Here is a 25506-nt window from a genome sequence, read left to right on the forward strand (position 1 = left end):
AAATACGGTTAACTCATTCTTGAAGGGGTTGTGAAGGGACTGTGAATGAGTGTCCTTTGATAATTTGGTCACAAATCGGTCTGCTGGCTGGAAAGACGAAGCTCTTATTATTTTCGAGGATATGTAAAGTGCCTCACACCCAGGTTCACTTGTGCTCTCTGATGTGGTCAAGTTCTTGGCCATGATCCTGGAGAATAAGAAATATTGAGGAGCGAGTAACTAAGGCATCAGTGGTTCTTTACTGATATAAAAACCCCATGAGGAAGATATGAATCTTTGTCTGGTGGAATCTACTACATAGAAGAGTCGTGCACTTGTTAGTAAGATAGAGCGCATGCAAAGGGCAGCCATCGTTGTAATCGGGCGAGCGCTTCGGAACATACCTAATCTTGCGCTTAACACTAAGCTCAGTATCGCACTTGCAGATGTTACGGGCAATGTTGCCGCAGTTTGTTTCGCCATTAGGCTAAACCGTTCTGGCTTCTCATTTAACCCGTCGTCAGAGTACTCTACGATTCTTCAAAGTTTCAATTTAAGTATTACCGGAAGAAATGTATTGAAGCGTTGCAAGGCTGGCCCGAACAGATCCTTCTCTGCGCGCATCGCTACATGACGCGAATGGAAGAATGGCAGCCTCTGGAGAGAGGTCCAACTATAATCTTCACGGATATATCGCAGTTGTATGGCTGAGTTGAGTATTATTAGAAATTATGGAGTTGCCGATTTTTAATAATTTATAAAAATTAGTTGGTAGTTATAGAAAATTTTACTTTATGGAATCGAAGTTTTTGGAATTTTTCATAATATAATATATTATACATATGTATATATGTACAGGAATTTATCGAGTTATCACAATTTATCGATTTCGATCCATATACGTTCGAATATTCGCGTATACGGATAAAATCCAGATATCCGGTTAATAAAAGTTCAAGGCAGACGCCACAAATCGGAGAAGAAGTTCGGCCAAAGACTAGCATATGTGTAAGCGCCAATCTATTATTATTATTATTATTCACATACATTAAATACTTTGGGAAAAATATATCTATGTATACAGTTTTAGGGTTTGCGGAACAGTATAATACTGCGACACACAGCAAACAGAGGCCGCACCGCAGTCGACGTCGCCCAGGCCTACCTGTGACTAATGCTCGTTTACGAAAAGTTTCTCATACGCCCAGGCTAACTAAGGATACATACATATTTCTTCTATGTTCTAACAATGAAAAACGAATTAGGTATACTATATAAACAGTTTCAAATCTGTATTTGATATCTATACATATTTGTACAAACATACATATGAGTATAAATGGAATTTGTCTGTTAAATAATTGAATATTTAAAACTAAGTATCCTTCCGCCAGTCGTTGAAATAAGGGTTTGAAATAACGAGAGATATAACCTCATTACTCAGTTTAAGGCTATCAAAAATTTCATGGAGCAGAATTCCGACTTTTCCTTGCATTTTTTCCATGTAAAAATGGAGCATTGCAACTTTATAACTGATAGCATAGGTTCACACTAAATCAGCTGACGCTAATTGGAAGTGAGGTCTTCTCCATCTCGTACCATCTGTGGTATGTCTGTTGAACGTGAACACTTGTGTAGCCTAAAATGATAATCATTTAAATTTTTACCGTGGTCATCATCAAAATAATAGAGTTTCATCCAAGTCTTCATTTTACTTTCATTGGAACCTTGTTTTGAATTTCAAGTTTATAGTATTTTGCATATTTCTTTTGAGACCTTTAAAATTGACTACAGCTAAAAAAGTTTGCAAAAGTCTTGTAAAAGTTTAGTGTAGCAGTAAACTCGCGTCTTTTTTTTTTTGCAGCTTATTATAGCAGCAGTTTAACTCTCTAGTCGAGGCGTTGTCATGTTGCAAATCCGTTGCATGTCGCATCTCCGCTGAATGCGCACTTAATCAAGCCATCATTTAGGCCGTGTTACACTTGAAAAGCGGTGGCGCTGACGTTAATATATATGTATTCGAGTAGCACTCAACAGATACAATGACTGCGCGACAGGAACTTGCAATCATAAACGAGACCGCAATGCTACGTAAAATGAAACTGAGAATTTCGCTGCTAAGTGGCTGAGTGAGCGTACTAGTTTGCAACCATTTATGTAAATGCATTCTAAGTCCATCACATAGTGTATTTTCCATATTTCACTGCTATGTCTTACACCACAGCAGTTTGTGTGGGCTTGAGCAAAACCAACAAACAAATCGAGTATCTACATATGTACATATATACCGCACTACTTTTATGAGCAGACTTTGTGCTCATATTTCAACTTGTTTTTTAATCTTTTACTTGCACATTTTTTTCCCTCACCGCTTGGTTGCTTTGCTTGGTTACCATCTCAGAATCGTACTTTGTCGCGAGCCAACATAATTGAAAATGTCATATTTTGCAAATCTCTGCAACCAACCAGTATTCAGTGAATACTATTCACGGCAACCATAGACTGTGTTGACAGCTTGAGTACTTAGAAATGTGCGCTATAGAATGCTTCCTTGTATTTGCAGTTCCCCACAAATATGTCAACTTGATACAGGCAGTCAAAAGAAAATAAATGGGTCAAAGCGTTTTGAAAAATGTTACAAGGCAAACCCCATTCCAGCAGCATAGCTCATAAAATGCTCCAGTGAATACATACCCCCATACATACATACATAAGCTTTTGTCTAAATACGCTTGTGTAAAGCAAAGTTGCCAACTTTGTCGTGTATAAATTTTCATATATTTAATTTGAAAAATTATCTCTCGGAGGCATTCGACCTCTCCTGTGTTTAAATATGCATATTTTCCGAGGAACGTTTATACATAAATATACATACATATCCTGCTGATAAAAGTGTAAAATATAAATGATTTTCACTCACCGCTGACACTCGACAAACCAGCGCTCCGGCTGTGTCAACTTGGATACGATGAGTATGGGCACCGCCGTGGCCAAGGCAATGAACCAAACTCCAGCTATGATGAACTTTGCAAGCCTATGGGAGAGGGAAATAATGCGTAAAATGAATAAAAAGCTTTCATGTTATGGATATTTCAAACACTTAATCTACTGCAAACCAAAAAAAAAAAGATTTTGTCTCGAGTGAAAGAATACATTCAGCTAAAATATGCATTGCAGCTTGATATGAATTGGCTTTATGTGTTATTGTGTTATTGTGTTATTATGAATATAAATTAAGTACATTTGTGAAGTCGTTTTAGTCAGTAATGTTTTCGCGTCCATTTTAAATACATATTTATGTGCGTCGTGATGTACCGCAGTAAATCATATACATATTTGTGTAAGTGTTTACACATTAGTTTTATGTTTGTTTAGAGAAATAACAAAAAAAAAACAGGGTTTCTGCTAAAGAAATTTTGCTTTAACGCAGTGCCTTTTTTATAGTAGGTATGTCGAATTTCACCAGGTCGAATACTAAACTTTTTTATGCAGTTCAGTGGATGGTAGAAATGGCGACATATAAAAAAGGAGATTGGTCAAGGTTTTCTCTAGCTAAGTTAGGGCTTCAACCAAATATAAAGTATTTTCCTGTATCTAAGACCAGCAGCAAATCTGAAACGCAGCAGCACCATATGCAACAAAAAAACTATCCTGCTGGCGTATGCGGATGATATTGATATTTTCTGCATGAAACCCTGAGACGGCATCGCTGCATTTTTCAGCTTATAAAACGAAGCTACAGGCGCACGTCTACCAGTGGACGAGGACAAGGCAAAGTACCCTGTGGCAACACATGAGAAGTCGTGGCATATTGCGGCACACCTCACTTTTGGCAGTTATAACTTTGAAGTAGTGGAAGACTTTGTCTACCTAGGATCTTAAACGGAGGTGGGCAGCTTCGGCAGAGCATTTTTTTTAGTGTGCGTGCAATTAATGAATTTTAACTGCTTTAACGCGAATTCATCGTTCTAGTACTGAACTTTTTCTTCCATTTGGTTGCTGTTTTTTTTCACTCTCTGTGAGAGAAATGCAACAGCAACCACATATGAAGAAGTTCTGAACTAAAACGATAAATCCGCCTTTAAGAAATAAAATATTTTATATAATGGCGGAAAGCTCAAAAATTCGCGTATCGTGTTCAGCAGGATTTTTAACAAAAGTAAGTAATGGTAAGTCTTCGTATTTATATTACGCAAATTAATCGTATAACAAAAAAACTTGAAACGTCTGTAAAATTAAATTGAAAATATGATTTCACTCTTATCCTCACCGTCTTATTGTTAATAAAAGATATTTATTTCCACTAAAATGAAAATTAAGACGAGAGTTAATTCCTTGGACTATTCTCATTGTTTACCCGAACCCTAAAAATAATCGAATCCGGTGCAAATTTTGAGCGGCTGCAAAATCGCGTTTATTTTCAACAGACTTCAAAAAAGGACAAGGTTGTCAATTCGTTGGAATATATATTTGTATTATGTATGTTACCGGATAACCTTGAACCATGTCAATGGATTTAGATCTTCTGTCGGATTTTGATTTTCTATCGGAAAGGAAGTATCTCAGAGATGGCTCCATAGCAATTTGGTTTAGATCCGATTATTGGATTATGAATAACTTAACTATACTCGTATATGGTTTTCGTTTCTACAAAAAAGTTTGCCTTTTCATTTATTAACATTTATTGGTATAAACGAAACCGCCATTAAATTTTTATATGAGAATTGAAATTAACTTTTTTTGCTTGAAAATTACTTTTTTTTTTTTTTTGCTGACGGCTTTTGCGTTTTTTTTTTTATATAAAGCATAATATTCTGTTCCTGTTTCACGTGAAAAAGCTGTCAAATTGCATATAAAATTTCTTTCTGCGAAATAAGTGTGCAATTCCACAATATTTCCTCAGCAAAGTAGTATTCTGTTCTCGCTGTGCAAAAGCTTGCAGCGTGTTGGCAACATGAATGAATCCAGCAAAACAATTTTCCTGGTATTTTTGAATACGCGTGTACATTTAAATTGACAGTTTATCGTATTTAGTAACGGCGAAAACAAAGCGGGGTTAAGTCGCTAAACCTTATCCAAACCGATCGTAAAATTTTATTTCACGAATGCCTAATTCTTATTAGTTTGACTAGCTGCCCGCATGCGACGCAATTTCAGCTTATGTCTTTGGGTCTTGGCAAGAATATAATCCCTCAAGGTTTAGCTTAAAATGGTTCCAGGTATGCATCCTGTGATAATGTAGCTTTCCAGAAGGTGTCACGCCAGTTTTTTCTGTGCATATTTCCATTCGAAGAATACCTCATCTCAGTATTAAAGGTAAATGTGTCATCAGAATTTGAGATTATACGGGTTACCCCCTGGCTGTTTTCAACGGCTACGGGAACGTTTTCATATACCACCATTTTTCATAGTTTTGGGATTGAGTTCATTTATCTCTGAATTCGACGAAGGCCTCTTTTCCGTTTAAAATACCAGGTGGAGAAGGACTTGACTACACTTGGCATTTCCAATTGGCGTCAGTTGGTACAAAAGAGAAACTACTGGCGAACTGTTTTAGACTCAGCCAAAATCGCTTAGGCGGTCACAGCGCCAATAAAGAAGAGGAAAAAGAAGAATATTTGAGTTGATAATCAGAAGACGAGTGCATATAATATATATGTACGTACATATGTACTAATGTGTGTAAAAGGAAAATAATTGTTAAATATTTATATGTATGTAGTTAAGAAAAATACATACATGTATAAGTAGAAAGAGCCCAGTGACCCCTCAATGCTGCATATTCTGTCTATGTACTTAAATTGGCTCAACAACGGACTCGTTGAAAGTTTCATGAAAGCATTTATCCAAGCTTAAGCAAATACATACATAGTACGTTCATACTGGACGTACATAAATATGTGTGCATGCTTTATGAATAAACTATGAAGCCAAAGCATATCTAGACGTATGCTCAGCCAGTTTGCGCCATACATACATCATATCTATGCCATTGTTTGTCAATAAAAGCCAGCAGTGCTTTGGTTTTCATCATAAAAATTAAGTATGTATTAGCATAATGCCAACTAGTTATTATTACGTATGTATAAGGGCTATGTTTGGCTACGCTAAAGTGAAGGGCTGCCCTGCGCGAGCGTGCAGAAGAAATATGATGGCACATAAGTTGAGCTGCTTGTGGCACTCGCGGTATTTAATATTAAATTATGCTGTTGACAAAAAGTACTAAATAAAATGCTTCGCAGTACTGTTAGGGGCAGGCTAGTAGTATGTAGTATTTAGTATGAGTAGCATAAACTTCGGCTCAACACACAATGCCATTACGTATACGCTGTGTGGTCTCCCTTAATTGCAAGAAATTTATTAATTTCGTTCCTCAATTTATTGCATGTGATTTAGGAAAATATATGGTTGCTGATTTAATGGAAAAATTAAAGCTAGAACTGCTGTCGGTGTTTCTTTCTTCTACACTACATTACACTCGATTAAATTGAGTCAACTAAAAAGTTAAGGTTTTACTTAAGCGAACGGAATAAATGGCAATTCAACCCATATATTCACGTAAAATACGACTTACGTTTCGGTATGGATACCTTGCGTAAATGTTATAGCTGTGATTTTTAGAGCTTCACACAAACGCTTATTGCACGAGGAGCGGTGAAGCATTTGGAAAGAAAAATGCATCGTTTAAAAGAAAAAATACCAGGTTTATCGAAATGTCAATTTTCATAAGTCATAAGTTTGTGTTCTGGCGTATAAACAACGCTAAATATTGGTTTGTTCCGGCGTCCATTTTAAGCCTATAAAGTGCTCTTGCAAATCAAGTTTAGCAGAGATATCAGTTCTTATGTATAATAGCAATATTGTTTTGAAAAATTTTAATTTTGATATAAATTTACCAAAATTTTAGCATTTTAAGGCAAAAATTTTTTTGAAAAAAATGTGTTACTTTTTTGTTAGCAACTTGCTCGAACCCCGCTCGAGTGATTTTGTATTCATTTTCTTTAATCAAAAAATCAAATTATTTCCTTTCGTTTGGTAAATGAGAAATTTTGATTAATATCTTATTTGGTCAAAATATAGGGCATTAATTGATTTTTCACAAAAAAATCTTTCGTCAGCATTTTACAAACGCATACATGAGCAAGAACAGTAAGGCTGCTGGAACTGACAGAAGGAAACAAAAAGTGTGTGTGTGTATTTTGTGTATTTCGGATATTGAAATCCAGATGGCGCAGGTCAAGGGAATTATTTATAAGCTTATCACAGCATATGTAAGTAAATACACAAGTTAATTGCGGTTAATGGCAAAAATAGTTCCGAAATAAAAAGTGGATGAAATGCGGATTCTCCCCGGTTTACCGATTCCATTTTTGGATACTGGACTATAACTTTTCCCACTAAAGTTTACAGAAAAGTATCGGAAGCTAAAAAATAGTGGCACGCTCCCCTGCAAACTCATCTACTGCCGAATACGTATATATAAATAAAATGGTCGAAAAAATTATAGCCGCACCATATTTTGAATAGTTTTTTTTTGAAGATTTTTTTATAAAAATATAGTTCATTCGGAAAGAATAATTCTTTAATAAAGCCTGTGTAAATCCAAGTTTCAAACTGTGTGCAATATTAAAAAATAAAATAAATTTAACAAACTTCCGTAAAAATTTCAATCTTTTTTAATTATATTTCCTAGAAAGTTTCTGAGTATGCGGGTTTGTAGCTAGTAGAATAAAGTATAAGTTTCAAGTTTACCGATGATGATGATGTGCCACTGTTCAGTAGTAAGGGTTGCCTACTTCTGTTACAAATGGTAAAACTACGCTCCTTTCGGATTGGTAATAATTGAGCATATGTCGATATGCCACAGAAAAATATGGTTATTTATAAACATAATCGGCTATATAACTCAAAAAACATAAAATTCTGAGTTGTGGCGATATTGCAGAGAAAAATTAAATTATTACTTTCAAAAAACCTTTATCTTTTTCTAGCGTTCTTCGGTTACGAAAGAATGAACGAAATGGCATAAAAACATTTTTTTTTTTACATAATATGAATAATGCAGTTAATGAAAATTAATAAGAAATCTTTAACAACTGCAGTGAGTAATAAACGAAATATAAAAACTAGCTCGATTTTATTAATAATAATATTAGGACGCCTCACTTCATTAAATATGGCTAGAGTTATTTCTCTCCAGTGTTTTTGAATATTTTGGTTTTTAAATAAAAGCCTCTGACAGTTTTTGTCCAACGGTGGTGAGCAACCATTATTGCTATTAACTAGCAGCTGTTCACAAATAGAAAACACATGTAACATCTTTTATTTGTTTCGCTCAAACTATCCAATGTGCATTCATTTATTGATGCTTCAAAATTAATAATAATGACGTTTATGAGTTTTAAACAATACGCGGCTTACATATGTGTGTATGAATGTAAATATAATGCCGTTATTATTCAGAAACTCGATAACAGTGTAAATGCAAAGAAGAAGAAAAACAAACATTTAGTACATTAATGCCCATTAGCGCATGTTAACGACAACAATTAGTTGAATGACATTTAATTAATGGCCTATTTGTATTTATTCAATAAAAACGAGCACTTGCGGGTGCAGCTAAATATGTAACCGCTGAGAGGCAAATATTGAATATCAAGAATATCGAAGCGATTGTATGCATATGAGGATTTTTCGCATTCGAAAAGCACAGCATACTCTTGATTTTCGAAAAATAAATATTTAGCGTATTTCTTTTATTTTTCAAATTTTTTTTATTAATGGTTTAACATGGTCTGCACTACACTACGTATAAGAGTTTTTGTGCGTTACGATGCATTGTTTGCCTGACTCAATGAACAGCAAGCAGCTGACATGCTTGAGCGCTTGACTAACAGCTTAAAGCGTTACTTGATTGTGTCAGCCTGCCAACACCATTGTTTGTCCACTTGTCTGTTAACCAATTGGTCTACCACCAACTAAAGTACTGTATGGCTTTGTGTGTGTGTGTGTGTGTGTGTTTCAAGCCTTTGCGTCAGTGCGTAAGCATACACATATGAGTGTACATTAAATAGTTATTTGCGATGAATTTGAAGGCGTTGCATGGCGCTAAATTTCCATTAGTTTTCATTCGACCGTATAACGAAATATTAAGTTCCTAAGTAAATTTACGTTACGCCTTAAGCGCCATGGCACCAAACATGCTTTGTATGCTAAGCACAAATATGTATGTACATATATACATAGCTTTGTGTGCTTTTGTTTCTATTTTAGCTGTTCGTGTTACGATTGGCGCTCTATCGATAGGCGCTTTGACGTCGTCAGCCAATTTTGCCACTTTGTGGTGGAAGCACTTTGTTTGTTACACGCCTGAATGGATGACGTGTGAGCTGTTGCAGGTTGGGTGGTACGTAATAGCTTATTGATGTACATACTTATGAATATTCTATTTATTACTTCTTCGAATGGGGTGGTGTATATGGGAAGTAAGAAATAAATTAACGCCTAATATAATGTTTCTCAGAGTGGGCACTCATCGAAATACTATGTCTGCATTTCACGATTTCTTGTTTTTGCTAAAGGTGCCTTTCCAGACTTTCGACGATGCTTTGCTTATATTTTTTTGGACTTTTCATAAGTAAAAATATTTTGTGAATATTACTTTCTTCATAGCCTTGGTTGGAAATAAATAAAAACTCAGATGTTGGTATTATTTCCCATTTAAAAGTGAAATGAAAAAAAATTTTGCCGTTTATGTTATTTTATTTTAGCAATTTTTTTAATAATGATTATTCAAGGAATCATTGCAATATTTATTGTTTCTAATGGCCGACTGTGGAAGCGCTATAGCTGATTGCCGACCAAGGAATATTGATGTGAGTACTGTCAAGCCTTTAACGTCACCGGGACCTGACGGCATCATTCTTGCTCAGCTGCAGAAATCAGCGGAGTTGGCATACCGTTGGCTGACTCCTATCTACGCGAGCTGCATAGATGGTGGATACGTCCAATTGTCCTGGAGGAATATAAGAATAACATTTATCCCCAAAGCAGGATTATCCTCTTACGTATCCCCAAAGAACTTCAGGTGCTGATAAGATCAAAACAAGTCTGAGTCTGCGTGACTTCTCTCTCTATAGCCACGGATTGCTTCAACACCAGACTGATTTGGTTTCGGATTACAGCGATATTGCGGAAAACTGCTGTGCCGATAAACTGGCACACTGCCTGTACACCGTAGGAGCCATCACCAGCGAAAGGGAAGTTATTGGGGTACCTATGGCAACCTTGGGACTGCATTTGGACAAATACAAAAAACATATCGGGTCGTACTTCATGATTGCCCCAGAGCAACTCTCTAAAGTGGACATCAGCTGCTTGCGGAACTTCATATATAGCACCCAGCGATTTTCTTCTTTTATTTGATTACCTTGTATAGCGTTCCAGGATAATCTTTTTTTTTGTTCTTTTCAGTGGTAACACAATGAACATTCATTAGCTATGTAAGTGAGCCCCCTGGAGGTATGCCACCTTTACCGATCCCAAACTTACCTGTCAAGCGATCGATGTCGTAACTAAAAATCTACAGTATAAAATATAACTTTAGCTTCTCTGCTGTCTTCTTCGATACTACGATGTCTGCCTTTACTCATTATTTTTACGATAGTATTAAAATTCCTTTAAAATTAAATCAATCATGCAAAATATGGAAGGTATTTAAATAAGAACTTACAGTCTAAATTGTTTAAAACCACAACCACGTACACAATTCTCTAAAACTCTTTGTTTCCGCATGCTAAAATCGTTGAAAGAAAACAAACATATATCTACTTGCTCATAGACATATTTACATATGTACGTATGTAGGTATAAATCCATCCAACTAACCAGCGCAGTAGTTTATACACAAAATTCTTGCATGCTTATGTCATAAATGTCAAAAAGCACTGAACTAAAAACATGTAAAACCCAACGGAAGTAAGCGCTTGAAGAGGCAACTAGAAACAAACTTATTCTTAGTACTAACACACACACACACAACCATAAACTTTATGAGCTCGTTTATGTTTATGCGGCCCTTTGGCAACAGACAGGTTAGCAACATATGTTTGCCTGATACCCGCGAATTGCTCTTTGTTTTTTTTTGCTTCTTTACAGCGCAATTTTTCGACATCGTACATTACGCATTAGTTGTTGGTTGCAAGTAAATGCGAACATAAATGAGCCGTTCAGTGTACACATCGATTAACTCCACTTTTCGAAAAATCTTAAATGCTTAAATGTCAAAGCATTTGATATAATTATAACTCGTTACGTTTTTAATAACTTTATATGACATACAATAGTACATAATACTTATAACAACATTATTTATTTGATTTTATAAAATAAATGGAATTTAAAATAATAATGTACATTACTTGATCGCATCTCCCAACTTTTTGTTGATGGAGTTAATCAATTTTTGCACTGAACGGCTCAAACACAACTACGCGCAACTGCGTAACTTGCGGCCAATTGCACCAAATCCGCTCAGCTTAGAAGCACGCATTTATTGCTCGAATCAAGTACACAGGTATACATACATACATACATAAGTAAATATGCAAAACTTTTGCACTTGCTTATGGAGTTCTGCCTGCTATGCGCTGCTCATCACTGATGTAACCGAGAATGTTGGTGCGTTTGGCCCTACCTACATACATACATACATACGTATCGGATGAGCAACTTTATTACTGCAAAAGTTTGTTGTTGAATTTTTTACTGCTGGCAAGCTGCCTATCACTTTGGTTACGAGTATTATCCTGCAAAAATCGTTGGGCCATATTGTAGTGCTTTCAAAATGCTCCTATGTAATGCAATAGCGTACCAACTGGTTTATCTACACCAACTTGTTGTTACCCGATCATTGCTCATGTTTTAAGGATCGTAATCACTGCGCGATGCTTATTGGGCTGCGTTGCCAAAAGGTCGGTACTCCGTGGAGTAATACCATGGATTAGTTGTGTGCTACTCTGTTGGCGGGATGGGCGTAATGAGAAAAATGAATAATTCAATAAAACAGAGATTTCTATTTACGTGCGTGCATGTAGTAGTCGCGATTTTTACAGTGTAGCGCATGTATGAAATTGTGCAATTTTTTCTCCGGATTTCGCTCTTTCACTACAAAATCTTTATTAGACGCTCCAAGTGCAAAAAAACGGTGAATTTCGACAGACACGCGTCAATATGAAATTTTTATGACCATACGGTTGTTTATTTGCAACAAAATATGTACAAGTGATTGTCGGCTGCAAAGGTTTTGAACGAGCTCTGTGCCAATTAACTAGCTTCCTTCCTTTCACTACAAAAATATTTATAAGGCACAATCGCTGAGAGCCAACTTTAGGAATTTTGGTGTTTGCTAGCATTGATGAAAAATTCTCTCGCCGTTATTTCATTTGTTTCTTTTTGTTTTCACTCGAATCCATGGTGGAATAATAATACCCTGATGTGAAATTTTTTCATGACACTTGACGCGCCATGTACACACATCCAAAATTTTAAAGTGGAAAGGTTAGTTTCGAGTATTACGTATTATGAATTTGTGCGACAGCCAACATTTGATGACATGCAAGTACCGGCATAATAAAAAAAATGCACATGCAAAAGTGAGGCTTAAAAGAGATTTTATAAAAAATTTTGTTGGTTTTGATTGCTTTTTTGAATTTTGTGAATGGCGAAAAGCTCTAAAATGTTTTTATTTAGCCGCTTTAAATAAGCAATATTTGCAGATTTCAGCTTTTAAAATGGCTTTGAAACATAGATTCCTCCGAGGAACGAACGGGATGGTTCAAAGGTAAAGCAGAGAGTAAGAAGTGGTGTATACTATTTCGCTTATCTCTGGAACCGCTTATGCTAACGTTCTGAAATTTGGCACAGCAACATATGTTGTCAATACCGTACTTACATATTAGTCAATGATGAACATCTCATCTATACATACAAATGCATATGCATATTTTTTAAAAAATGAAAGTCGAGGTTTCTTTTTCGGTCTAATTTCAAAAGCTACTGAAGAAATTTGCAGGAGACTTGGTAGAATTAGCATTAATCAATGCCGTATTAACGTTCGCAATTCGATTTTAAGTTTTCCTGTAAATTTGCTATATATTATGCTGGTGGACTTCAAAATAGTAATTCGCATAAAGGATTTAGTATTGGTGACACGTAAAATTCAAAAGTTTATGTTGTCGAATTTCGACTACTGGACGATACCAGTTTACTTATCTAAGCCGCGGACGCTCAAAAATACCAATCTTGACGAACGAGATGCGGAATGCCATACAAAAAATCCATGCCTACATTAACTCTGCTGGCGGCCACCTATCAGATAGATCATTTTCAAACATTGATTAAATTTATTTTGAGACGTTTTTTTGTTCAGGCCCATTTCGCCATTAGTTAATGACTAGTTCGGAACTAGTTTGGGTTCACTTCGGGACCAATTTGGGGCTTACTTTTGACCAATTCGAGCTTACATCGAAACCAGTTTGGGCCAGTTCAGACTTAAATAGCTTTTACTCACTTATAACCTTGTACACAAATAGGCAAACATGCTCTCTTTAACCCATTTTAGAGCTAAACCCTGCTTCTTTGGTTTGGAAAATTATATATGGTTTAAAGTAAGGATGACAATTTTTTCGCTTTTACGATCCTGGGATTTTTGGTTATTATTTTTTCGCTCTGACGTGAGGATTTATTTTAAAGGTCTTCATAATTTCAAAGAAATGATTGATTCCAAAAAAATATTTAAAAAATTCAATGCAATGTAGAATGAAAATATGGGTACAAAATGCAAGAGGAAATTTCTTCAGAATTAAAAAATAAAGTAAAATTTCGGATTCACAAGGACGAATAAGTAGTTTTTTAAGTTGATAAAGTTAGAAGGATGAAATTCGAGGGTGTTATCGAGTTTATATAAGTCCTTAACATATAATTTTTTTTAAAACAAATATTGCGATATATCAAGGATAAAATTTTATAAGGGCATTTTTAATACTTACCAGTCCTTATGCCCCAAAACATTTTATCTGTTTAAATTCTACAGTATTTCCACTTTAATTTGATGCCCACACTTCTTGTCTAAGCAAATTTCACTAAATTTTTAAAATCATTTTTGAATTAGTGACGTCAGAGTGAAAAACTAAAAACGCAATTTTACTTTATTTGGCCGATGGTTTTGCGAATATTAAGATTTTTACATATAAAAAAATATTAGTTATAGAATAAACAAGTAAGAAAGCCTAAGTTCGGGCAGAGCCGAACATTAAATACCCGGCGCACGTATTAAATATATGTTTTTCGCCTTACCGAAAGCTACGGCTATATGGTAAGCCGGGGCGTATCAATTTTGAGTAAATTAGAGTCCTTAGATTTCGAAATTTTGAAGTTTCAAGCAGTTCTGAAATTTACCGTTATATGAGAAGCGGCCGTTATTTTAGTCCGATTTCAATAATTTTCAACGGTTTGCTTATATGTGGCAAGCACAATAACCACACCGAGTTTGGTACAAATTGGTAGAACGGTTACTGAGATACATATATGTGATCATAAGTGGGCGGTGCCACGCCCATTTTCCAAAAATTTATCACAAACGTATTTCTTGGTAAAGAATTGTTGCAAGCATCAATTTTGAATAAATTAGCTTCAATATTTACTGATTTATCGAAGATTTTGTATTTCTCTAAATTACCGTTATATGGGATGTGGGCGTGGTTATCGTCCGATTTTAAAAATTTTAGGCGATTTTGTATGCTGTGCGAAGGCCGACAACTGTGCCAAGTTTGGTAGAAATTGGTACAGCGGTTACCAAGATATACACATGTAACCATAAGTGGGCGTGGCAACGCCCATTTTCCAAAAATGTATAATATTATTATTTTTTGTCAAAAAATTATTGTAAATACCAATTTTGAGTGATTTATCTTCAGTAGTTACTAAAATATCGCAGTTTTCGTATTTCTGGAAATTACCGTTATATGGGAAGTGGGCGTGGTTACAGTCCGATTTCGCCCATTTTCAATAGCAACCTACCTTGGATTAAGGGAAACCTACATACCAAATTTCGTTGAGATATCTCAATTTTTTGCTCGAGTTATCGTGTACACGGACAGACGGACAGACGGACAGACGGACAGACGGACGGACAGACAGACATGGCTTAATCGATTTCTTTTTTTATCCTGATCATTTATGTATACATTTGTCTATATCTATCTCGATTCGTTTTGGCTGTTACAAACAACCGTTATGTGAACAAAATTAATATACCCTTGTGCACAAGTGCGCTCGGGTATAAAAAAAAAGAAATACAGCCATTACTGGTTTTTATTATTGCCATCAGTGCGAATTACAAATTCGAAAAATCTCGGGATTTTTTGCCAAGAAGCCCGGGATTTTCGGAACCTAAAAAGGCCGGGATAACATTCCTAGTATAAAGGTATTTTGAAGCTGATTATTCAAATTTAAAATTATATAGTTTAAAGGAAAGCGAAAAAATCAATTCTATTAGGAATAAGATTTATGTAGATTAAGAACCATACAAGAAAGAAGGTAAAGTTGATTATGTAGAAGCAGAAAGAAAACTCAAAAAGAAGGTAAATTTAAATACTCAATAAAATGAAAACGGTGGGGATGAATATGCAAAGGAATAAAGAATGAATATAAAAATCAGGTAAAGGTAAAAATTAAAATATGTATAGAAAAAGAAAACCATAAAGAAAACGAGACGATAGACAAAGTTAGATATGAAGAACGTAATAGGGATAAAGATAGACAAAGAAAAATATAAAACGCTATGGATATGGTGTGTTATGTTATGGGATGTTATATTATGCTTTATTATGTTTGGTTATGATATGTTATGTTATATTATGTTATGTTACGTTGTGATATGTTATATTATGTTATGTTATGTAGTGTTATTCTATGTTACGTTCTTTTATGTTACGTTGTTTAACAAGACATTCATTGTATATACATATAGTAAATATATAGATTTTTTTCTTCCCTAAATAACGGTCATTTCTTTCTTAAAAAACAAACGCATTTCCTAAAGTCAACTTGAATTAAGCTTAAATTACACTAGCAAATGCAAGCAATTCAATATAAATATATATGTATGTTCTTTTTCACTTTCTACTCACCTTTTCGTTATTCGCGGTCGCAGCGGCCACATTATCGCAATATATCGATCGATACTAATTGCGACCAACGTATAAGCGCTCACCAGCACAGACACCGCCTGTGAGTAATTGACCAGATTGCACAGCACTGTGCCGAAAGGCCAATGATTCAAAATGAAAATCGAAACAAACGAAAAGGGCACGCAAAATAGCGACATCAGTATATCACCCACAGCCAAATTGGCTATGAAATAATTTGTAACGGTGCGCATGCGTGGTGTCGACTGCACAATATAGCACACAGTACCATTTCCCAGCAGCGCAAACACAAAAATCGGAATGTACATCAGATAGACGGCGGTTTTAAAGTAGACAGTCGACAGCGCCGATACCTCCTCGGTGCTATTCTGCGCTGTATCATCATCACAGATAATGCTGGTTATATTAATATCGTCAAAGCCATACGCCTCATCAAACTCCACGTCTGTGGCTGCATCTATGGCTGTAGATGCCGCTGCCGCTGCCGCTGAAGCTGTGGTGCTAGCAAAATTGACTACATTTTTCATTGTCATTTTGACCGATGATAAGACCAGTACGGATGGGCTTCCGGCGGCGGCATCATTGCTGCTTTCGTTGTAGGTCAGCCGCTGCGACATAAGTTCAGCGGATGTCACGGGCGCTGCAGCTATGACACTTTCACTGTCGTTATGCAATTGCTGGGCATCGGATGCTGATGTGATAAAGTAATAGTCGCTGCTGCTCTCGGCACTGTAGGCGTCCAGTTCGCCGGCGGTGAGTAGGCTGTCGTTGCCGCTGCTGCTGCTACTGCGGCTATTCGCGATAGCCGAGTTTAATGCATAGCGTACGTAACGCTGCACCGCACCGCCACCGGAGGTGTGCAGATGTGGCAGGATGCTCCGCACGGCATATTCGCGCATAAATTGCTCCATACTGTGCACAATTTGTGGATAAATAGGCGCGTCGGCCGATGAACGTGGGGGTGTATGCCGGTTGGCGTGTGTGTGTGTGTGGAAGTATTACTTTGTTTTTGTTATTTTTAGCTCGTTATTTCAACTGTCGTTATTAAATTTTGCACACCAGTGGCTCAGGTAAAGTTACACATATTTTATTATGTTCATGTTTGCTGGAGATACTTCGCATTGCCAAAGGGCTTTGAATTTTCATAATCACACATACATACATGCATATCTCTTTCAAGTACATGCTTCTTCACTTTCTGTATTAAGTTTCACATACGCCCTGTACGCCTCTCTGACTTTCATATTACATTTATACATCTGTATGTAGCACAGTTTATATTTGTGATTCCTGCTACTGCTAGAAGGCAATTTGCTCTACAAACTTACTTCATTTGCTCTCTCGCCGTTCCATCATATATGTACTTTGTACTCATATACAGCATACGGCACTGCCTTTATCTTCATCTCAGCTCTTCTGCCACAACCACAATACTTGTACTTAACAAAAAGTCGCACAACAATCAAAGTTACTTTTTGGCTTTGCACTTCCGAAATTCAAATACTGGCTTTTTTACTAACTTGAAATGCGAGCTTTCCTCATTTTGTAAATAAACATTTATCTACATACATACATACATACATACATACGTATGTACGTTGTGTGCTTGCATTCAAACTTGGTAACCCAAAAGTATATATACGCTCTCAAGTATAAAAACGAACAACTCTTTGCCACCTCGTTGCTTCTCCGCCTGCAATATGTTTTGTATGGCTATGCACACCAACGCACCCGCTTGGCTGCATATGTGATACTCGTCTGCATAAGGAGTTCTTTCTAGCAATGTGGTTAGTTCACACACCGTATAATTTGTGCTTCCGCTACTTTCATTTGCGGTTTATTCAGAAATCACAAAATTTGCCATTTACTCCTTACGGCAATAGTTAGTTAGTCCTCGTACAGCGTTTGCTTTTGTTCCAAAATTTAATTGAATTTCAGTATTTCTGCACCTTTGGGTTCAGTTCAAGTTTTGTTTGCTGTTCTGATTTTCGTTGTTGGGCTTTCAAGCATAAATGCAGCCCCATTCGCTTGGATTTCCACACCTGTAATTAGCAAAGATTTATTATTATTACCGATACTGCCAATATGTATTAAGTACAATAACATTGTAGTATAGCATTGAGTATGAAGAACTGTAAATTGAAATTGGTAAAAGTGGTCATAAATTGTTGGTTGTCCGTTCTACTTTGGTTTTTTGAAAATTTGCCAAAACAGACCAGAATATGAAACATTTATATATGTACGTATGTTTACTTATACAGGGTGTCAAAGACCACGCGTCTACACCTTCTGAAAGGGCTGATAATGATTTTTACTAGAAAACGCAAAAATATCAACTATTCGCTTTCGACACCGGAAGTGGGTTAAAATTACCGGAAGACGTGTTTTTTTTTTTTATTGGATATATGTACATGCTTTGACCATCGACTCGGATTATATGGAAAAAATACTTATATAACTTTTGTGAGAAACTTTTTTCTACAAAAAGCATTGTAAAAACCTGTAAATCACATTTTATCTCAGACTAAAATTAAGTGCTCAAGAAAAAGCCGTTGCTTTGTATCCACTAACTTTTCTCTGGAATTTTAGTCCTTTTCCCTACCTGTGGAAATTGGGCAAATGAAATTACTTATAACATTGTTCCGTCTGGATGGAAAATTTCAACTAATAAAGTTTTCATTCAACAATTTCAGTGATTACACTGTAGAGAAAGTCACAAGTTTTGAAATGACAAAAAAAAACGTCGAAATATGTGAATACTGAAGTCATTCTCTCAAGATATTTTCATTTCAATGAAAAAAACGCACTATAACAAGGAAAATTTGAATAAATAACAGATTTATAGCCCAATTCTTTATTGGTGACAAAAATTTGTTTACTGCCAATTTTGAACTTTTTCATATATTTTTCCGTAAAAAAAAACTTTGACAAGAATTTGTCACTGAACCAGAATATAGCTGTTATTGTGACTTTTCCCATTTCTACTAAAACTTGTTACTTTGTAAAATAAAAAAATTAGCTACTAACGATGAAAACTGATGTTACTCATACGCCATATCGTACATCGCCATTATCGTACATACTCGTACATGGCGTACGAAGGACATTTTCCAATGCTTACTTAAAACGTAAAGAAGTATAAGTTCGGGCGAAACCCAATTTTATATACCCGGCACAGGTATCAACTTTCGTCGTTCCAACTTTCTTTAAACTACCTAAAAGACTATAACAGTCTTACCAAGGTTATTAAATGCACCGAGTTTGGTAGTAATTGATAAATCGGTTACTGAAAATCAAATATTTGGTCATAAGTAGACGTCAGCAAAATTCAACCATAAAAAGCAAATTAGCAAAATGGACGAGGCAAGAATGAAACGTAACTGGCCAGATAGATTAAATAATAAACAATTTAATGCAATTATTTACCAAGGTGCGTTCATGACAGAATGCGGATAAACCGGTAAATTTAAGCAATTTATGCCGTTATCACTTTAGATGAAGAGCCCTAATGTTGATATATTCTGATTGCTGAAAATGCTCGTCTTCGAGTCGTGTACCAAACCTTTAACCCGTACTGTCCTGCAGAAAAAAATTATCAATTGGTAAAAAATAACGCACTTGTAGTTAGCTTTTTCGCGGGATTTCTATAAAATGTGTAACTTGTAGGTAGCTACAAAAAGCTAACTTGAAACTAGTTGACAAGTAATGCAGGAGTAATGAAGGAGATTGTTTTCTTTAAACTCGTTTCTATTTAAATATCCTGCACTTCGCAAATCCTTTTTCGAATTGAGGACAAATAAGTTATGAAGTTATATCTGGCGGAGTTCGAATATGGGGCTACCTACAGCAGAATATGTAAACAAATATGAAATGTAATAAAATAAATAAAGTAAATAAAAATAAAAAAATAAAATAAAAAAATTATTTTGTTTTTCTTATTGATATTTTATGTCCAAAAGTAGTTAGTTACAAGTTACATCAAATGCAGAGGTAACCAGCCTTGACTACATCTAATGCAGAGGTAAACCACCCTTGACTATTTCGCGGCAATCGCCATAGAAATATAGTTAGCTTTCGTCAAAGAGTATATACAGATAATAAGTGACTTTTAGCTCCTTCCTAATCAACTTAAAGTTGGCTTATAGTTAGATACATTCCCTACAAGATGAGTATATGTAGGAGTTGTGAGTGTGTGAGTTCACGTTGATTCATTACCGCGATACCACCTCTATTTATTCACCATAACTCTGTTGAATGGAAATAACTTCTATCGATTCACACAAAACCGTTGCATATTTATGTGCGTTACTTGATACCGGTAACCGGTAAGAGATAGCGCATAAAGTTAACAGGAAGTTATTGTGTCTACACTTAAACTATTGCATACTTCTCGGCGCTTTGGTTAATTAACAGTATTCGTTAAATGAGCTTTATCCATTTACTTTTGCTAGCAGGAAACTAGCTAAAGCGAAGAAGAAGGGTTTGCTATTTTTGCACGTTTGATTTAACGAGCTGAAAGAGAATATGTCCAATATGCTGAAGTAAAGGCTTAGTAAATAATTTGCAGCTACACATATCGTCGTTTAAAGCACAAAACCGCGTACCAAGATAATGAAAAACCCGTTTATGTGAGGTGGCAGGTTGCGTAAATTATTTTGTAGAGAGTAAAAACACTCACATTTCAAAATGGTTTTCTCTTTTATAAAGCAATCGCATTTCTGGCTAGTATATTTCAAAATGAGTGAATAAGGCTTGAGCTAAGAGCTTCGGTGAGCAAATCCAATTTTTGGCAAAAAATGTCAGTCACGTAAACAAAAAAATCCTGCAATGCGGCGGGAATAAGACTAAAATGTTAGCATTTAGTATAGTAATAATCCTTCATGAAACTAACTTTTCTAGGACAGTTGTAAGAGGTACCGCCGCCAGCTTTTAGTTTTCCCAAAGGAAGTGCACGTAAGAAAACGAGCTCTGTCCTATTGAGGTCAACATAATTTTCTGGGATCAATGAAAACGCTCGAAATTGTATTGTTGGTTGGTTGGTTGGTTTAAGTGGATTGTCACTCCTTCCTTTTGGCATGTACCCCAACGGGCCAGTGCCCTGTGCACACTGCAGTAAGATTGTAGGCATTTCTTTTGCTCATTCCTAAGAGAGCTTTGGTTTTGAGTGGGTCGTAGGACACCCAGAACTGCCGGGTAATTCTGTAGGATCCTGTGCAGTTCCACCTCTGCCTGGCCTTCGAATGATAAAATTCGGTAATTTTTGTCTTAATCTCCCTGAGCGAGGCGCCCATGTCCACCGCGTGGGACATATCCAGTGCGGAGCCGCTCCTTACTAGTTCGTCCGCTGCCTCGTTTCCGTAGATGCCCCTATGTCCCGGGACCCATATTAGGGTAATTTCGTATTGATCAGAGATATAGGCCAGCTCTCTCCTACATTCATCCACTAGCTGAGATCTAATAGAGTTAGAGGAAAGTGCCTGAAAAGCCGCTTGGCTATCCGAGAGGATGTTCACTTGCGTTCTCGCGGGTACATTGTCTTTGATGTACCTTACTGCCTCCTTAAAAGCTTGCATAGTCTGGTAGGCGGAAGGATGATTTTAGGTTATATTGCTCAATGAAGACCCCAGCACCAAAACCGCATTCCATCTTTGACCCATCCGTAAAGACAGTTAAGCCCTGCAAGTACCCGAAATCTTCCTGATTCCAGTCACTGCGGCTTGGGAATTTCGTGCGGGGTTTGTGGTGAACCCAGGCCTTCGACAGGATATAGTCAGTGGGCAGCGCTTTAATTTCAGACGATATTGCGTCTAGGATGGAACCGTGCCCGAACGGTCTTTTCTTCCAGAGCCCCAGGGCACGCAGTCTGATGGCGCTGTTAGCAGCTGAATTCTCTTTGAAGATATCTATAGGTAATAAGTAAAGAAGGACGTTCAAAACGTCCTTCGGTTAGGATCTCATTGCGCCTGTTACGCTAGCGGCTGCTGACCTTTGAATTCCGCCTAGCTTTTTAACTACGTAATCCTTAGTAAGGGCTGGCCACCAGACCAGCGCCCCATAAGAGATTATGGGTCGGACTATAGCTGTGTACATCCGGTGCACAATTCTTGGTTTCAAACCCCATCTGTTGCCCAACATTCTCTTGGCCGCATAGAGAGCCACCGTGGCCTTCCTAGTACGCTCCTCAATGTTTGGTTTCCAGTTAAGTTTGGGATCCAAAATAACTCCAAGGTATTTCACCTTCATTGACAGATCCAGTTCCGTTCCTCGGAACCTTGGTTTATTAAAATTTGGTAATTTTGTTTTATTTGTGAAAAGCATAAGGTCAGTTTTCTCCGGGTTTACGCTAAGAGAACAGCTTATGGCCCAGGAATCTACTATCTTTAAAGTCCTTTCCATAATTTCACTTATGACCGAAGGAAACTGACCCGATACCAGTATCGCTACATTACCGACGTAAGCCACCGCTTTGATTCTCTGAGAGTCCAGCTTTACCAGTAGTTTGTTTAAGATCATGAACCATAGTAAAGGTGATAGCACTCCTCCCTGTAGGGTGCCTCTCACTGCATATACGGCCCTGCTTTGGTACCCCAGTTCGGCATGTATTACTCTGCTCCTTAGCAGAGATACAGAGAGTAGTGAGTATTGTGCTTGCTCAGATTCCTTAAATTAAAAATTGCATATACCAGATTTGACCTAAATAGGACAACGGATTAAGAAGGCATAATTTAGGAATTCAAATACTCTGAGCCTGCATAATACTTAAATGGCATGCAATCAATGTATTCTTACAGTTTAATGGTCATCTTCAAATAGAAATGGTTAAGTTTGCTTTACGAATCATGAAATTGCCTTTAAAATGGCATTCAATTGTTAATGAATATTTTTGCATATTTTGCAGTAAATGTATGATTTTGCATATTTTACAAAAATACCTGTTTTTGCATATTTATTACGCATATTTTAGTACATTTTACAATAAATGCTTGTGCCTTTTGCATATTTTTGCTTTTTATTTTATAGCTTATATTTTTTTTAAATATTCATTTCAATATCTTCTCGGATAGCCAAGCGGCTATTGAGGCCTCTGTTGAATCTCAACTAATGGAGGACTTTTTAAGAGAGCTGACGAAATAGCAAGCACTGAATGTGCCCGACGCAAAACTTACCGAAATATATTACTTGAAGGACAGAATGTTTTAGAGTGCAACTGGCTCTTTATGTATGACGTATGACGTTTTGCGAGTTGTGGAATGAAAATGACAAACTTGCTAATTGCTTGCCACCAAAAATTAGGCTGAAACACCTCTAAAATGTGAATGTTTCTATTTACACAAAATTGTAACTGTCTGGCATGAGTCAAAACCTGTCGATAGCTTAGTGAAAGCTTGAAAATTTTTCCTCCAGAATGACTGCATATAATCCGGACTAATTCCGTTCCAAGACATATTATTGCTAAATTACGATGCGTAAAATCTTTAATTCGCTCTACTGAAAAATATGAAAATTGCAGTTGCGTCGTTCTTACAGAGTACCATCGACATGTAAAAACTAAGTTACGCAAATAAGTATTGATAAGTGGTACATACCACTTGCTATTAAGCGCAAGACGTTGCCATTTTTTTTGGGTCTATTTTCTTTTTCAGTGATTAAGCAACATTGAAAAAAAATCACCTTTGTGTAAACAGTCAGTTAGGTATTTGAAAAATTATTATTACCCTTTTTCAAATATCTTACATATAAACGTAGTATATGGTCATTCATTTTGATAATAATAAATATTTAGTTCTGATAACCTCCCAATTGCAGTGTTTTTGCAAGAGAGGGAGTGACATAGTGTTCGGCTCAGAAAAGGAGGGAAACACTCCGATTGAACTGAAAATGTCAACACTAGAAAGAGGACTAGCACGACAACACCACAAAGGAGCGTTTGCGGAGACTTGTTTAATGTTGCTAGTTGGCTTCACCAAACAATTTAAGCCAACGCTCGCAAAGTGGGTCCAAACCTTAAAAAACACGGTGTGTCTGACATATCGTGTTATGTCATACCATGTGATGTCTTATGATGTGATATCATATGCTATGATGGCATATCATGTGATGTGATGCCTTGTCATATCATGTGATTTAATGCGATGTGTTGTTATAAAATGCCATGGGCCGATTTTTGTATCGATAACAATGTCGATAACTGAATGGCCATCCATAGTCACCAGTCTCGAGTCTGCTGGATAACGGCGTAACGGATATAATAAATACTCAAAAAAAAATATCGTATTTAACTGCCAAAAGGCTCCTTTTAAAAAAGATAATCTTTGGTAGTATATTCTTAAAAAAGGCATACAAATATTTTGTGACCTTTCCGCACTGCATAGTATATGTATAAATTTTATCCTTTCCAGAAAACGGCGAGTCAACTAGTTTCGATTTTTTCTCCTTTTATAGAAACGTTCTAAGAAATCGCACTAAACATAATAGTGTGTAATTTTAGCTTTTATTTGTACATTTGTATGTATGTATGAACACTCGTTTATTTACCTACACAAAAGTTTGTTCACAATAAGCAGGTAACCCAAATACAATCGCACACACAAACATTTAAAAGGCATGCGAATTCTCCCCCAGGGAATGTCTTACAGGTTGATTGGTTGCGTGACAGCTAGGGTATTCGGTGACTTCGTATCAAATTAGTATATATCAAATAAAATGTAGGTAATCTAGGGTGCATACTTACCTACACATAGGTAAATAAATTCTTCAATGGGTATTGATTTCGTATCTATGTAAAAATGTATGTACATTAGACTGCCCTGCGCTACAAGGAAAGCGAAAAATCAGTTCTCCTTCTTATGTGAGTTATACAATTTTATCAATTAGATATAGTCGATAGATTTTATAATACTTTTAACTAGTGACATGTCAGTTTAGCCAGACACCGAGCAATGGTATATGTAATGCTCAACATTCTCAATTTCTTTGAATACGCGTCAACCACGACTGGAGTCATTCAAAAGACCCATCATCTTGGCATGCGTTCCCAGAAAGCAGTGGCCCTTGTGACTGTAGTCGAAAGTGTGGGCTTGATCTTCTCATATCTAATTTAGGCCATCAATTACCCGCTATCCTATATGAGGGCTCTACAAACCATATTTATTTTCCAAACAAAGTATTCAAGATCATCTGCCTGATATCGCACTCTTACCAACCATGTCAACATATTTTCCAACGTATTTAGAGTACACCGCATAATTAACCTCGTTGTGTTTAATCACATTCAAATGCTTTAATAGCTGCTAGTTCGGCTTGAAAATCGCTCCAGCAG

General features: G+C 36.4%; 1 protein-coding gene across 1 annotated transcript in view; it reads right to left on the reverse strand.

Moving 5' to 3' along the window:
- LOC118751170 (neuropeptide SIFamide receptor-like) overlaps positions 1–18167 on the reverse strand; it is a gene marked incomplete at its 3' end in the record, with an annotated part of 32076 nt that extends 13909 nt beyond the window's left edge. Inside the window, exons 1-2 of the mRNA XM_036485941.1 lie at positions 16170–18167; positions 2900–3013 (exon numbers count right to left, since the gene is read on the reverse strand). Coding sequence (XP_036341834.1) covers positions 2900–3013; positions 16170–17098 — 1043 coding nt within the window. The remainder of the gene's footprint in view (positions 1–2899; positions 3014–16169) is intronic.
- Positions 18168–25506: the final 7339 nt, after the last annotated feature.

Source organism: Rhagoletis pomonella, unplaced genomic scaffold, assembly GCF_013731165.1.
Source record: "Rhagoletis pomonella isolate Grant_MI unplaced genomic scaffold, Rhpom_1.0 Rhpom_scaffold_00577, whole genome shotgun sequence".
Taxonomy (NCBI): Eukaryota; Metazoa; Arthropoda; class Insecta; order Diptera; family Tephritidae; genus Rhagoletis; species Rhagoletis pomonella.